Here is a 13,696-nt window from a genome sequence, read left to right as displayed (position 1 = left end):
CCCTAAAATCGTACTGGTTGATAGCAATATTGCTCAATGACCAGCAAGGATGATGATATAGGAGCATGTCCTACTTGGTTAAATAATTCCACCCACACATACACTTCCAGTCAAGGAAGCCCTTGCAAGCATAATGTACTATACTGTCTCGCTAATCTAATACAATGAACCAATCCTCATCAAGCAGCAGGAGGCTACAATAACATTATCTTTTTATGATCCTGACATTGTATTTGGATTTCACTGATGTTTTTAGCAAAACCATATTTTCACAGCTCTGTCCCCCGTAGATACTGTACCCGTCTGCCTGAGAAAACAAATAACTCAGGGATGTTCTGTCACATGGCTTCAGAGGCTATAACAACACTTCCTGAAAATGTTGCATGTTTGATCATCAAATTAACTGAGCCGTTGCCCATAGAAGAGTTAATGTTCGAAGTTTCCTCATTAAGATTATGAAGCACTGGCTAGGCAGACCAAGTTACTGATGGTCTTGGGTAACCCATCTGGCTATGAAAGAGCCAAAGAGCTTGTAAACTCACCCTATGAGAGACTCGTCTCCTAGCTGACTTCCTCCTTCCAGCATGGACTGTGAGAGGGCCGTAAGAGGAAGCTTTTTCTAAGAGGAGAAAAATACTGATTCAGAAGTGCATTTAACCAAATGTGATATAGGGTACGGCTGGGCGATATAGCTGAAAAATCAAAATATTTTTCAGCCTTTTAATGATATTCGCTATATATTGTGATATTTATTTATTTGCTCTGAAATGGCTTTAAAGGATAGTTCACCCAAAAATGAAAATTCTTTCATCTTTTACTCACCTTCATGCCATCCCCAAATGTGTATAACACAGACAAAGATTTTTAGAAGAATATTTCAGCTCTTTAGGTCCATATAAAGTGAATAGTGATTGGACCTCTGAAGCTCCAAAAATCAAATAAAGGAAACAGGGGGCCCTGGGTAGCTCAGTGTATAAAGACGCTGACTACCACCCCTGGAGTCGCAACTTCGAATCCAGGGGGTGCTGAGTGACTCCAGCCCGGTCTCCTAAGCAACCAAATTGGCCCGGTTGGAGGGTAGAGTCACGTGGGGTAACCTCCTCATGGTCGCAATAATGTGGTTCTCACTCTCGGTGGGGCGTGTGGTGAGTTATGCGTGGATGCCGCTGAGAATAGCGTGAAGCCTCCACACGCGCTATGTCTCCGCGGTAACGTGCTCAACAAGCCACATAATAAGATGTGCGGGTTGACGGTCTCAGACGCAGAGGCAACTGAGATTCGTCCTCGGCCACCCGGATTGAGGCGAGTCACTACGCCACCACGAGGACTTAGAGCGCATTTGGAATTGGGCATTCCAAACTGGGGAGAAAAGGGGAGAAAATAAAAATAAAAGGAAACATGGAAGTGATCCATAAGACTCCAGTGGTTGAATCCATGTTTTCAGAAGCAATATAATAGGTGTGGGTGAGAAACAGATCACAATTTAAGTCCTTTTTTCCACTAAATCTTCATTTTCACTTTTACATCTGAAAAACACATGTGGTGCCTGTTTAGTGTCACTTTCACATCTAAAAGTGAAAGTTATTGAAAACAAGATATTGTTGTGTTTCTTACACCTATTATATTGCTTCAGAAGATATGGATTTAAACACTGGAGTCTTATGGAGTACTTTTATGTTTATGTAATTTTTGGAGCTACAAATGTCTGATCACCATTCACTTGCATTGTATGGACCTACAGAGCTGAAATATTCTTCCAAAAATCTTCATTTGTGGTCTGCTGAAGAAAGAAAGTCATACACATCTGGGATGGCATGTTAACGTTAATGTTAATGACAAGAGATTTTTCATTTTTGAGTGAACTATCCTTATGTACTGCTTTTTTACTAGGAAACATGAACATAATTTCGACTGAACAGCCAGCCATTGTTGCCAAGTAGATTCAAAATGTTTAATGTAAGAACAAAAATCTATAAAATGACCTATATTTGTTTTTAACACTGTTTTTCTCTAAATGAAAGGAAGAATTACAATTCAAAATGTTTCTTCAAATCATTCTCATTTATATGCACCAATTTAACAATATATAGAAAATGTAACAGTTTGTAAATATGGCTGTTTATTAAGACATTTAATACATAAAAAATTGCCACGTGGGGAATTCCGGAAACATTTTTAAGTGATGATGTAAATCAGAGTACTGTTTCGATTCACTGAAATGACCAGTTTGAACTGATTCAATAACATGGGTTTGATTTTGATTTAAAAATTGGTGGGGGGCTGGGGTGACGTCACAAATAGCTAAACGCATGAATATTATTTAGGTTATGTGCAGATAATGTCAAATAATCTTTTAATGTTTCAAATATTGATGACCAATTCAAGCACTCCTGTAAATATATTTTGTGATAACTTGATCTGACACTGTCAGTACTGGGATTTTGTTAGTCAGTGGATAAATATATGGGTCAGTATCGTCAATCCACAAGGAGCTCCAGGTTCTAATCTGCCCTAATATAATGTTTTTTTTTTTTTGTTTTTTTTTTAAATAAGTGAAGATTGCATCTATACGTCAAATGATGTGTATCATGATCGGGGACACATCTGTTAGCATTTTGCTTTTCGATTTAACTGAAAAGGAGCACGAGCTGCAGAAGAGCGGAGCGAGAAGCATGCGCGTTTGGATGCGCGAAAGAACGTCACTGCCCAAAGTCACTCAATGTCACTTATAACCACCGCAACGAGCACTTATCATAACATAAAAAAGTAACAAACTCCAGCGCTGGATCGCCACTTATTATACAAACCCACATGAACAAAATTGAAACTCCTGCTCAAGAACTGGATTTAAGGATGAAAGTAAGAAAAAGTTCTGTAATGATCAAATAAAAAGTGCATTAAAATCATAGTGTTGTTGCCGTTTTTTTTTTTTTTTTTTTTTTTTAAATCGCCAGCAATCGCCATTTGTATTTTAAATATATTTGATATATCGTCCAGCTCTAATATAGAGGTATGGTAAAAGTCAAGTGAAAACATAAAGGCAGCCATTACTTACATGTCTCTTTTCCACATCTGTGCCCAGACTGCCCTGTAGACAAGTCACCATTCTTTTGTGTGCATTGTGAGAGACCAATCGCATTGTTTCCAGGCGCCGCTCAATCTGTAATCAAACAAACATTTGATTCATATAATTCACTGCGATTCTCACATATAAGACAAACATTCATATTCACACCCAGTTATTCTCCAGTTCCATCATCAAAAGTTCCAGTATCCATACTAATGATCTGTTACCATGGTTACATGCACACCTTTTCTGCATTTCCTGTAGGATTCTTAAGCTGGGTTCCAATTTGCAGGGTCCCTATTGAGTGTTCACTGCCCCCTACTCACTGAGCATGGGATATCTGATGAAGTAGACAAAATGTATTCATTTTGAATACCCTGTAGAAAGGCGAAATAATCAAGGGGGAGCTGAACCCAATGATGTGAGTTTGGGGTGGGGCTTTCCCACTGACCAATGGCAGACAGGGCGAGTGTTTTGGAAACCAGTGTGAAAATAGTTGTTATTTTCTCAGTTCCCTTTGGTGATGCTAGTGGCACAGAAAGCCGGCTTATACTTGTCTATTTATTTTATATTGGACAGAGTGGGATGCAGATCTTCCTTAGTTTGGTTCCAGGATGGGTCAAAGTTTGTCTACGGTTTGTGCATGAACCAGTTCAGCAGTTACTGGGCTGTTGTCTGCATGCATACAGTTACAGAAACAAACTGACAGTGGTTTTGCTTGTAGAGACTCTGTTGTTTCTCTCGTTCTCCCTCATATCTACACGGGACAAATCCTTAAAATGTGTTTGACAATCATAGCTTCAGACAGATACAATGGAACTGAAACTTGCTGTGTGAGGTAAAAGCTCTTTCAGCACTGCAGAGTCGTGTCGCTTCTGTTTTTAACTTAAACTGTTGTTTCAGTGAAAACTTTTTTTTTTTTTTTGGACTCAAGATGGCTCCAAGTATGGCTGCTGCGTTGCGAGCTCCAACACAACATTGTAGTCTTCTGTTTCTTATGTTTTTTGTCTTGGATGTTGTCTGCCTTATTGTCTATGACAGACAAACACTTTTGGACATTGGTTCTGCAATTACACACTGTAAACCAGACTTCAAATTCCTCGATGCCGACCCGCTGTTTACAAACACGCCGGAGCCCTTTGTCTGGGCAGCCCGGCCGCGGAAACGCAAATGGAAAAGGGGAAACAGAGCCGGCGTTCTCATCAGAGCAAGACGTCGCGCAAATCGACCACCGCTACCTCAGCTCTGCGAGCTGAGAGCACGGATCTCTTTCCAACGAGAGACGAGGGACTGCTGCATTACCTGCCTTACAGAAACTTGGATGTCTGCAGAGATTCCAGACTCAGACATTGAACCCGCGGGGTCCTCCGTGCACCGAGCGGACAGAGCGCAAGACCTCTCAGGTAAAAGCAGAGGTGGTGGTGCATGTTTTATGATCAACAAATCATGGTGTGATCAGAGGAATGTACATTCTATCAAGTCTTTCTGCTCTCCTGATCTGGAATTTCTCATGCTTCTGTGTTGACCATTCTGGCTACCGAGGGAATTCACAGCGGTCATTATCACTGCTGTGTACATCCCGCCACAAGCCGACACAGACCGGGCACTCAAGGAACTGTACGGAATTATAAGCAAGCAGAAAACCGCGTACCCTGAGGCCACGTTCATTGTGACCGGGGACTTTAACAAAGCCAATCTCAAATCAGTCGCACCAAAATACCACCAACACATTAGTTTTAACACACGAGGGGACCGGGTTTTGGACCATTGCTACTCTCCCTTCCGGGATGGCTACAAATCCCTGCCCCGCCCACCATTTGGCAAATCGGACCACTGTTCCATTCTGCTTCTGCCCGCTTTCAGGCAGAAACTGAAACAGGAAGCACCCACCCTCAGAACAATCCAGTGCTGGTCGGACCAATCAGACTCCGGTCCCGGTCCGCCTCTGATGACGACATCGAGCTTTTCGCTAATAGCGTAACGTGTTTCATCAGAAAGTGCGTAGAAGACGTTGTTCCGACCAAAACTATACAGATCTACCTCGAACCAGAAACCTTGGGTTAATAGCGATGATCGCGCAGCACTTGATGCACGGACCTCTGCTTTTAATTCTGGGAACACGGAGCAGCATAAACAAGCCAGTTATGCCCTCCGAAAAACTCAAATCAGAAGAGCAAAACGTCAGTACAGGAACAAGATTGAAGGACAGTTCAACACCACCAACTCTAAAAGCATGTGGCAGGGAATTAACATCATCACAGACTTTAAAGGGAATAAAAACTCCGCTGTGAACACCGCTGCCTCTCTCCCGGATGAGCTAAATACTTTTTATGCTCGTTTCGAGGGAAATAACACTGCCCTCGCGGAGAGAGCTCTCGAGGCCGAAGCTACAGAGGTTAGTTCACTCTCCGTCTCTGTAGCGGATATAACCCGATCCTTCCAACGGGTGAATATCCGCAAAGCCACGGGTCCAGACGGCATTCCGAGCTGCGTCATCAGAGCATGTGTGTTTGTAGACTACAGCTCAGCATTCAACACCATAGTGCCCTCCAAGCTTTATGTGAAACTCTGGGCTCTGGGCTTAAACAGCTCGCTGTGCAGCTGGATCCTGGACTTCCTGTCAAGCAGATGCCAGGTGGTTAGAATGGGCAGCAACATCTCCTCATCACTGACCCTCAACCCTGGAGCCCCGCAGGGCTGTGTTCTCAGCCCACTCCTGTATTCTCTGTACACACATGCCTGTGTGGCAACACACAGCTACAATGCCATCATTAAGTTTGCTGATGATACGACGGTGGTAGGTCTGATCACTGACAAAGTAGCTTGTGGTGGACTTCAGGAGAAGAGAAACAGAACACAGCATCATCACCATCAGTGGAACACCAGTGGAGAAAGTCAGCAGCTTCAAGTTCCTGAGTGTCCACATCACTGAGGAACTCACATGGTCCATCCACACTGAAGTCGTTGTGAAGAAGGCTCATCAACGCCTCTTCTTCCTGAGACGGCTGAGGAAGTTTGGAATGAACCACCACATCCTCACACGGTTCTACACCAGCACTGTAGAGAGCATCCTGACTGGCTGCATCTCCGCCTGGTACGGCAATAGTACCGCCCACAACCGCAAAGCCCTGCAAAGGGTGGTGCGAACTGCCTGACACATCATCGGAGGTGAGCTTCCCTCCCTCCAGGACATATATACCAGGCGGTGTGTGAAAAAAGCTTGGAGGATCATCAGAGACTCCACCCACCTGAGCCATGGGCTGTTCTCACTGCTACCATCAGGCAGATGGTATCGCAGCATCAGGACCCGCACCAGCCGACTTCATGACAGCTTCTTCCCCCAAGCAATCAGACTTCTGAACTCTTGATCTCTCACGATCAATACATCAGCACTGCACTTTATTACTCTTATTATCTCACACCGGACTGTCATAAATTATTTTCTCTCTGAACAACACACTGGCAACTTACTATCAACCGACAGCCTGAATGTCAATACAGTACAATACAACCTACTGTATATTTTATATATACTATATTTACTATTTGTATTGTATAATGTATATTCTATATTGTGTGTATTGTATACTGTACATTGTATGTTATTATTTGTATATTGTGTTGTGTAATTGTGTATATTAGATTTTAAATTGCGTTGTGTAAATCTGATGTTTATTGTAAATTGGTATATGTCTCATCACTGTCATGACTGCTATGTTGCTCGGAACTGCACCCAAGAATTTCACACACTACTGCACTTGTGTATATGGTTGTGTGACAATAAAAGTGATTTGATTTGATTTGAACTTGCAATAAAGACTGATTAAAAAAATATCTACATGCAGAAGATAAATATATATATATATATATATATGCATTTATGGTAGAATATATCCAAGAATTAATTGAGTCCACTGGTAGTGTCGTTTTTTTGAACATGCTGTCGTATACATTTATAAATGGACGCAAGACCTCATATACACAGATATGCACATGCAAGTCGATAAGTAGGAAAAAAATAAACCAAAAATTATTATGTGGTGATAAAAAATATTCTCTGTTCAGTACAAGGAGGGAAATTTTTTTATCAGATAATATCTTAAATGGTTAAAATAATATTTGTATTTTATAATACATTCTTTTTTTAAGATATAAAAAATTATGTTTTGGAAAATAAAATGTACTATTTATATTAAATATTTTGCTAAATATTAAATATATGAAAAACAATAAATTAAATATTTATATTATTTACTATAGTATTATTTTAGAAAATTTACATTATTATAATATCTTATACAAATTATATAAAAATTAATGTTTCTGATGAAAATTGCATATATAAAAAACAATTTAGATATGTTATATTTATATTATTTAGTATATTGTTTATTTTAGAATATTTACATTATTATATTTTTTTGTTAAATAAAAAGTATATAAAAAAAAAACATTTTCTCCTAAATATTGCATATATGTATACGTGTGTGTGTATGTATGTATGTATATATATATATATATATATATATATACACTATATTGCCAAAAGTATTCGCTCACCCATCCAAATAATTGAATTCAGGTGTTCCAATCACTTCCATGGCCACAGGTGTATAAAATGAAGCACCTAGGCATGCAGACTGCTTCTACAAACATTTGTGAAAGAATGGACCGCTCTCAGGAGCTCAGTGAATTCCAGCGTGGTACTGTGATAGGATGCCACATGTGCAACAAGTCCAGTCGTGAAATTTCCTCGCTACTAAATATGCCACAGTCAACTGTCAGTGGTATTATAACAAAGTGGAAGCGATTGGGAATGACAGCAACTCAGCCACAAAGTGGTAGGCCACGTAAAATGACAGAGCGGGGTCAACGGATGCTGAGGTGCATAGTGCGCAGAGGTCGCCAACTTTCTGCAGAGTCAATCGCTACAGACCTCCAAAGTTCATGTAGCCTTCAGATTACCTCAAGAACAGTGCGTAGAGAGCTTCATGGAATGGGCTTCCATGGCTGAGCAGCTGTATCCAAGCCATACATCACCAAGTGCAATGCAAAGTGTCGGATGCAGTGGTGTAAAGCACGCCGCCACTGGACTCTAGAGCAGTGGAGACGCGTTCTCTGGAGTGACGAATCACGCTTCTCCATCTGGCAATCTGATGGACGAGTCTGGGTTTGGCGGTTGCCAGGAGAACGGTACTTGTCTGACTGCATTGTGCCAACTGTGAAGTTTGGTGGAGGGGGATTATTTTGTGGGGTTGTTTTTCAGGAGCTGGGCTTGGCCCCTTAGTTCCAGTGAAAGGAACTCTGAATGCTTCAGCATACCAAGAGATTTTGGACAATTCCATGCTCCCAACTTTGTGGGAACAGTTTGGGGATGGCCCCTTCCTGTTCCAACATGACTGCGCACCAGTGCACAAAGCAAGGTCCATAAAGACATGGATGAGCGAGTTTGGTGTGGAAGAACTTGACTGGCCTGCACAGAGTCCTGACCTCAACCCGATAGAGCACCTTTGGGATGAATTAGAGTGAAGACTGCGAGCCAGGTCTTCTCATCCAACATCAGTGTCTGACCTCACAAATGCGCTTCTGGAAGAATGGTCAAAAATTCCCATAAACACACTCCTAAACCTTGTGGAAAGCCTTCCCAGAAGAGTTGAAGCTGTTATAGCTGCAAAGGGTAGGCCGACGTCATATTAAACCCTATGGATTAAGAATGGGATGTCACTCAAGTTCATATGCGTCTAAAGGCAGATGAGCGAATACTTTTGGCAATATAGTGTATCTCAATCTCTCTCATTTGCTCTTTTTCTAAGCCATCAACCCACCAGAATTATAGGGTGAATGAGGAAAAGCGAAAAATGAAGAGGAAAAGAACTACATTACAGATGTTCTGATCAAGGTTCCACAGTTCCAAGCAGAACAACATTTAAAGACAAACAGGAAATGATGATGGAGCCCCCCAGCCTGTAGCAGAGTTCACCCTGCAGGGGTCGAAACTCCCTGTTGTGCACACCGACAAATAACTCGGTGTGCCTGACAATATCAAGAACTTCAACCACTACCAGAGAAAGTGCAAATACAGGAATCATCTGCCAACACCACCAATTCCTTAAAACCCAGTGGATATCCAAACCAGTCTTCATTTGGAGTCATTTAAAGAGGGAGTTTATGGACCATATCATGTTTCTCTTCTCTACTAGTAAACCATAGACGCGGAGCAATCAGGCAGTTAAACTTTGACCCTTGGATATGGAATGCAAGAGTGAAGGTGAAGTTGCAGGGAAAAAGACTTCACAAACTGTTGACATGTTTGAACATGAGACACTTTTTTGTCTTGGCCCAGAAAAGTATTTGGACTCTTTACCTAGATCTAAAAATGTATGAACGTCTCTGGATTAGATAAAAAAAAAATATTGGTGCGGTGGTTTGGGGGTGGAATGACATCATGAACAGTCAAATTCGACTCAAGTAATGGGCTCGACTATTAAAAATCAGTAGTTGTGCAACCCCTAATTCTCTCTTTTAAAAGGAACATTCCTTGATCTTTAAACATCAGAATCAGAATGAGCTTTATTGCCAAGTATGCTTACACATACAAGGCATTTGTCTTGGTGACAGAAGCTTCCAGTGCACAAACAATACAACAACAAGACAGAGATAATAAATAAATACAAATCTGTTATATACAGATAGTGCAAGGGAATGTAATGGCAGAAGAGGTAGGATATGTTGGATAAATATAAATAGACTAAGCTGTGTATTGAACATAATTATTGAGATGGATAGCCTGAGGGAAAAAAAACTGTTCTTGTGCCTGACAGTTCTGGTGCTCAGTGCTCTGTAGAGCTGGCCAGAAGGCAACAGTTCAAAAAGGTAGTGGGCTGGGTGAGTGGGGTCCAGAGTGATTTTTCCAGCCCTTTTCCTCACACTGGAAGTGTACAATTATTGAAGGGAGGGCAAGGGGCAACCAGTAATCCGCTCAGCAGTCCGAACTGTCCTTTGTAGTCTTCTGATATCCGATTTCGTAGCTGAACCAAACCAGACAGTTATTGAAGTGCTGAAGACCGAGTCAGTGACTGCTGAGTAGAACTGTATCAGCAGCGCCTGTGGCAGGTTGAACTTCCTCAACTGGCGAAGGAAGTACAGCCTCTGCTGGGCCTTTTTCACAATGAAGTCAATGTGGGTCTCCCACTTCAGGTCCTGTGAGATGGTAGTGCTCAGGAACCTGAATGACTTCACTGCTGCCACAGTGCTGTTCAGAATGGTGAGTGGGGTCAATGTTGGGGTGTTCCTCCTAAAGTCCACTATCATCTCCACTGTCTTGAGCATGTTCAGCTGTTGACCTTCGAGTATCAAGTGGATGCGGTGTGTAGAAAAGCCCATCAACGTATGTACTTTTATTGTAAGCTTCGAAATTTTAATGTTGATAATACTTTTACGAAAATGTTTTATTCCTGTTTTATTGAATCTGTCCTTATGTTTTCTTTTCTTAGCTGGTATGGATCACTTAACCTTAAAAATAGAAACAGATTCCAGGGGATCGTTAAAGTGTGCAGCAAAATTGCAGGCACAACCTTGAATGCCTTATCTCATCTGTATAAGGTCAGGGTTTTAAAGAAAGCCCAGTCAATTTTGGCTGATTCTAGCCACCCCCTGTCCAAGAAGTTTAAGTTGCTTCTATCTGGCCTCAGATATAATCTGCCAACATGTAGGACAAATAGACTTAAGAACTCATTTGTTCCAGCTGCCATTGGCTTTTTAAATAATTCAATGTGATTTTTTGTTTATGCTGTATTTATTGTCCATTTATTAATGTTGTCTGATGGTCATGTGTTTACTGCTGACTGCACAGCAAATTGCTCCTCGGGGACAATAAAGATATCCTTGACCTTGAGCTCCAGATTGTTTTGACTGCACCAGACAGCCAGCTATTCAACCTCCCTTCTGTATGCAGACTCCTCGGCATCCTGTATGAGGCCGATGACAGTAGTGTCGTCTGCAAACTTCAGGAGCTTGACAGAGGGTCCTTGGCGGTGCAGTTATTTGTGTACAGGGAGAAGAGTAGTGGGGAGAGCACACATCCCTCAAGGGCACCAGTGCTGATCATACAGGTGCTGGAAGTGAATTTTCCCATTCTCACTAGCTGCTGTCTGTCCATCAGAAAGCTGGTGATCCACTGACAGATGGTGGGAACAGAGAGTTGGTTTAATTTAGTCCGGAGAATAGCTGGGATGATGGGGTTGAAAGCCGAACTGAAGTCCACAAAAAGGATCCTTGCATATGTCCCTGGCCTGTCCAGATGTTACAGGATATGATGCAATCTCATGTTAACTGCATGATCCACAGACCTGTTTGCTCAATATGCAAGTTTAAGGGGATCCAGAAAGGGTCCTGATGTCCTTCAGGTGGGCCAACACCAGTCTCTCAAATTACTTCATGACCACAGACGTCAGAGTGATGGGTCTGTAGTCATTAAGTCCTGTGATTTTGGGTTTCTTTGGGACAGGGATGATGGTGGAGCATTTGAAGCAGCAGGGAATTTCACACTGTTCCAGTGATCTGTTGAAGATCTGTGTGAAGATGGGGGCCAACTGGTCAGCACAGGATTTTAGACAAGTTGGTGAAACACCATCTGGGCCCTGTGCTATCCTTGTCTTTTGGCACACATCCTCTTCAAAGATCTTAAGTGCAGGTTGAGTAGCAGAAGAGGGGAGGAGGGTGGTTGCAGGAGGTGTTGATATTTGTGTGAAGTGAAGGTCAGAGCAGGTGTGGGGTGTGAGACTGGGCTTTTCAAATCTACAGTAAAACACATTCAGGTCGTCAGCCAGTTGTTGATTACCTACAGTGTTGGGGGATGGTGTCTTGTAGTTAGTAAAACATATAAACATAAACATACAAGAAGTCATTGTACTATAAAAACATACTGTAAGTTTCAGAACTCAAAACTTCCTAACTGCAAAAATTTGTTGAAACCAATCTGCCAAAACGACGCGTTCTCTATTTCCTCCACATTGTGATGTCACGCTGTAGTAGACATTTGCATCTGAACGCCTCCACAACAACACAAAAATTCTACTTTACCTTATTACTTCCATAGCCCCACCCAGTAGTGGTGAGCAGTGAGATGGCAGGACAGTCAAGAACAGAGAGCCAATCATAACAGTGGGCATTTACTGTCATGTCTTAAAGGAGAAGCAGCACCAAAATGAGTGCTTCTAACAGAGGCTCAGAATGAGGGTGGAAAATGATTGTTTAACAAACAGATGACTGTTTTTTTGTGCAAAAAACTTTACTAATATAATAAGTGAACCTCAAGGAACATATCAAAATAATAAAAAAGGCATTTCAGGACCCCTTTAAATGTGTTGTTTGGTCATTTTCCAGCTTTTTTTGGCTTTTCTTTTGTTCATAACAGCCAAAGCCACATGCACATTTTGCACATATGAGTCTGGCAAGGGTAGAAATACCTAAATAGAATCAATTACCCTCAGACAGTGAGTTACTCTCTAGTTATGTGCTGCATGCCAGAAAAAAAAAAGAAGTGGGCAGGGGTGTGAAAGAGATGAGATTGTGGGAACGGAGAATGTTCAGGACTAAAGTTCAACTGAGAGAATCATAAGCAGAGGAGAGAAAAGAGACAGAGGCAGGGAAGCCCTACCCAGCGTTCATTTCTTTATATTCATAACTGCTATTAAATGATACTGAAGGCATATGATCACTTAATATGATGAACAGACCGAAATTTAAGTCGTTATTCATTCTCAAATCAAATCGTTAATAAACTCCGAAAATCAAATATGGCGGCACGTCAATAACATCAAACATTGATGGTTCTTGTAACATGACATTTGGTGACGAGACACGCAAGAGCCTATGAGGTTTGATGTTATTGATGTGTCAATAAATTTGACATATTTTATTATATTATTAATTTGAGTTGATTTGCTAATTTTACGCCTCTCATCCACACTGAAACTGCTTTTTCCTTAACTGACATGAATTTCAAAAACAATTCTAGTATTGTTTATTTTGGAAAACAATTAATTATCGAACAATATGATCACTCGGGAAGTTGGCATGTTGTTTCTGCGAGTTATGGTAGGATCGACCACATTATGTTGACTCGTTGACAAGCACAATCTCCTATCAGACCTTCCCTTGTAGCACAACAGGAAGTGCATTGCATCAGTGGCATTGAAACCAGGAAGTCTTAGTCACATAATCAGTGACGAGTGTAATTCAGAGGTTGTATTTTTTTCCATCAAACATTAAAATTTTTATCCACTGATGTTTAGGTATTCCTCTTCATGGTTATATAGCCTGAACAGCTGAAAACAACTCACTTAACAACTTGATTTTGGTGCCCCTCTGTGGAAATTACACCTGGAAAATGGAGCTCACATGTGCCCATGCACCCAACAACACTTACCACTTTGACCACTGGGGGCAGTGTTTCGAATTTCAGTAAGCACAGACAGATTTTAGCTACAGAAAAGTCAACCTGCTGTTTCCGATTTCACTGTGAGATCAGTCTGTTAGGAAACGGAAAACTGACTTTTCAACCAAAAACATATTAGTGTGGACATGGCTTATATTTGTCAAAAAAGTATACATTTTGCAAGCATTCAC

General features: G+C 41.4%; 1 protein-coding gene across 4 annotated transcripts in view; it reads right to left on the bottom strand.

The window, feature by feature from the left end:
- LOC127450222 (rho GTPase-activating protein 17-like) overlaps positions 1-13,696 on the bottom strand; it is a 54,405-nt gene that overhangs the window by 25,819 nt on the left and 14,890 nt on the right. For all 4 annotated transcript variants that reach the window (XM_051714123.1, XM_051714124.1, XM_051714121.1 and 1 more), the window contains exons 3-4: positions 3,056-3,160; positions 543-619 (exon numbers count right to left, since the gene is read on the bottom strand). In XM_051714123.1, coding sequence (XP_051570083.1) covers positions 543-619; positions 3,056-3,160 — 182 coding nt within the window. The remainder of the gene's footprint in view (positions 1-542; positions 620-3,055; positions 3,161-13,696) is intronic.

Source organism: Myxocyprinus asiaticus, chromosome 13 (genome assembly GCF_019703515.2).
Source record: "Myxocyprinus asiaticus isolate MX2 ecotype Aquarium Trade chromosome 13, UBuf_Myxa_2, whole genome shotgun sequence".
NCBI lineage: Eukaryota > Metazoa > Chordata > Actinopteri > Cypriniformes > Catostomidae > Myxocyprinus > Myxocyprinus asiaticus.
This window is presented reverse-complemented; position numbering and strand designations above follow the sequence as displayed.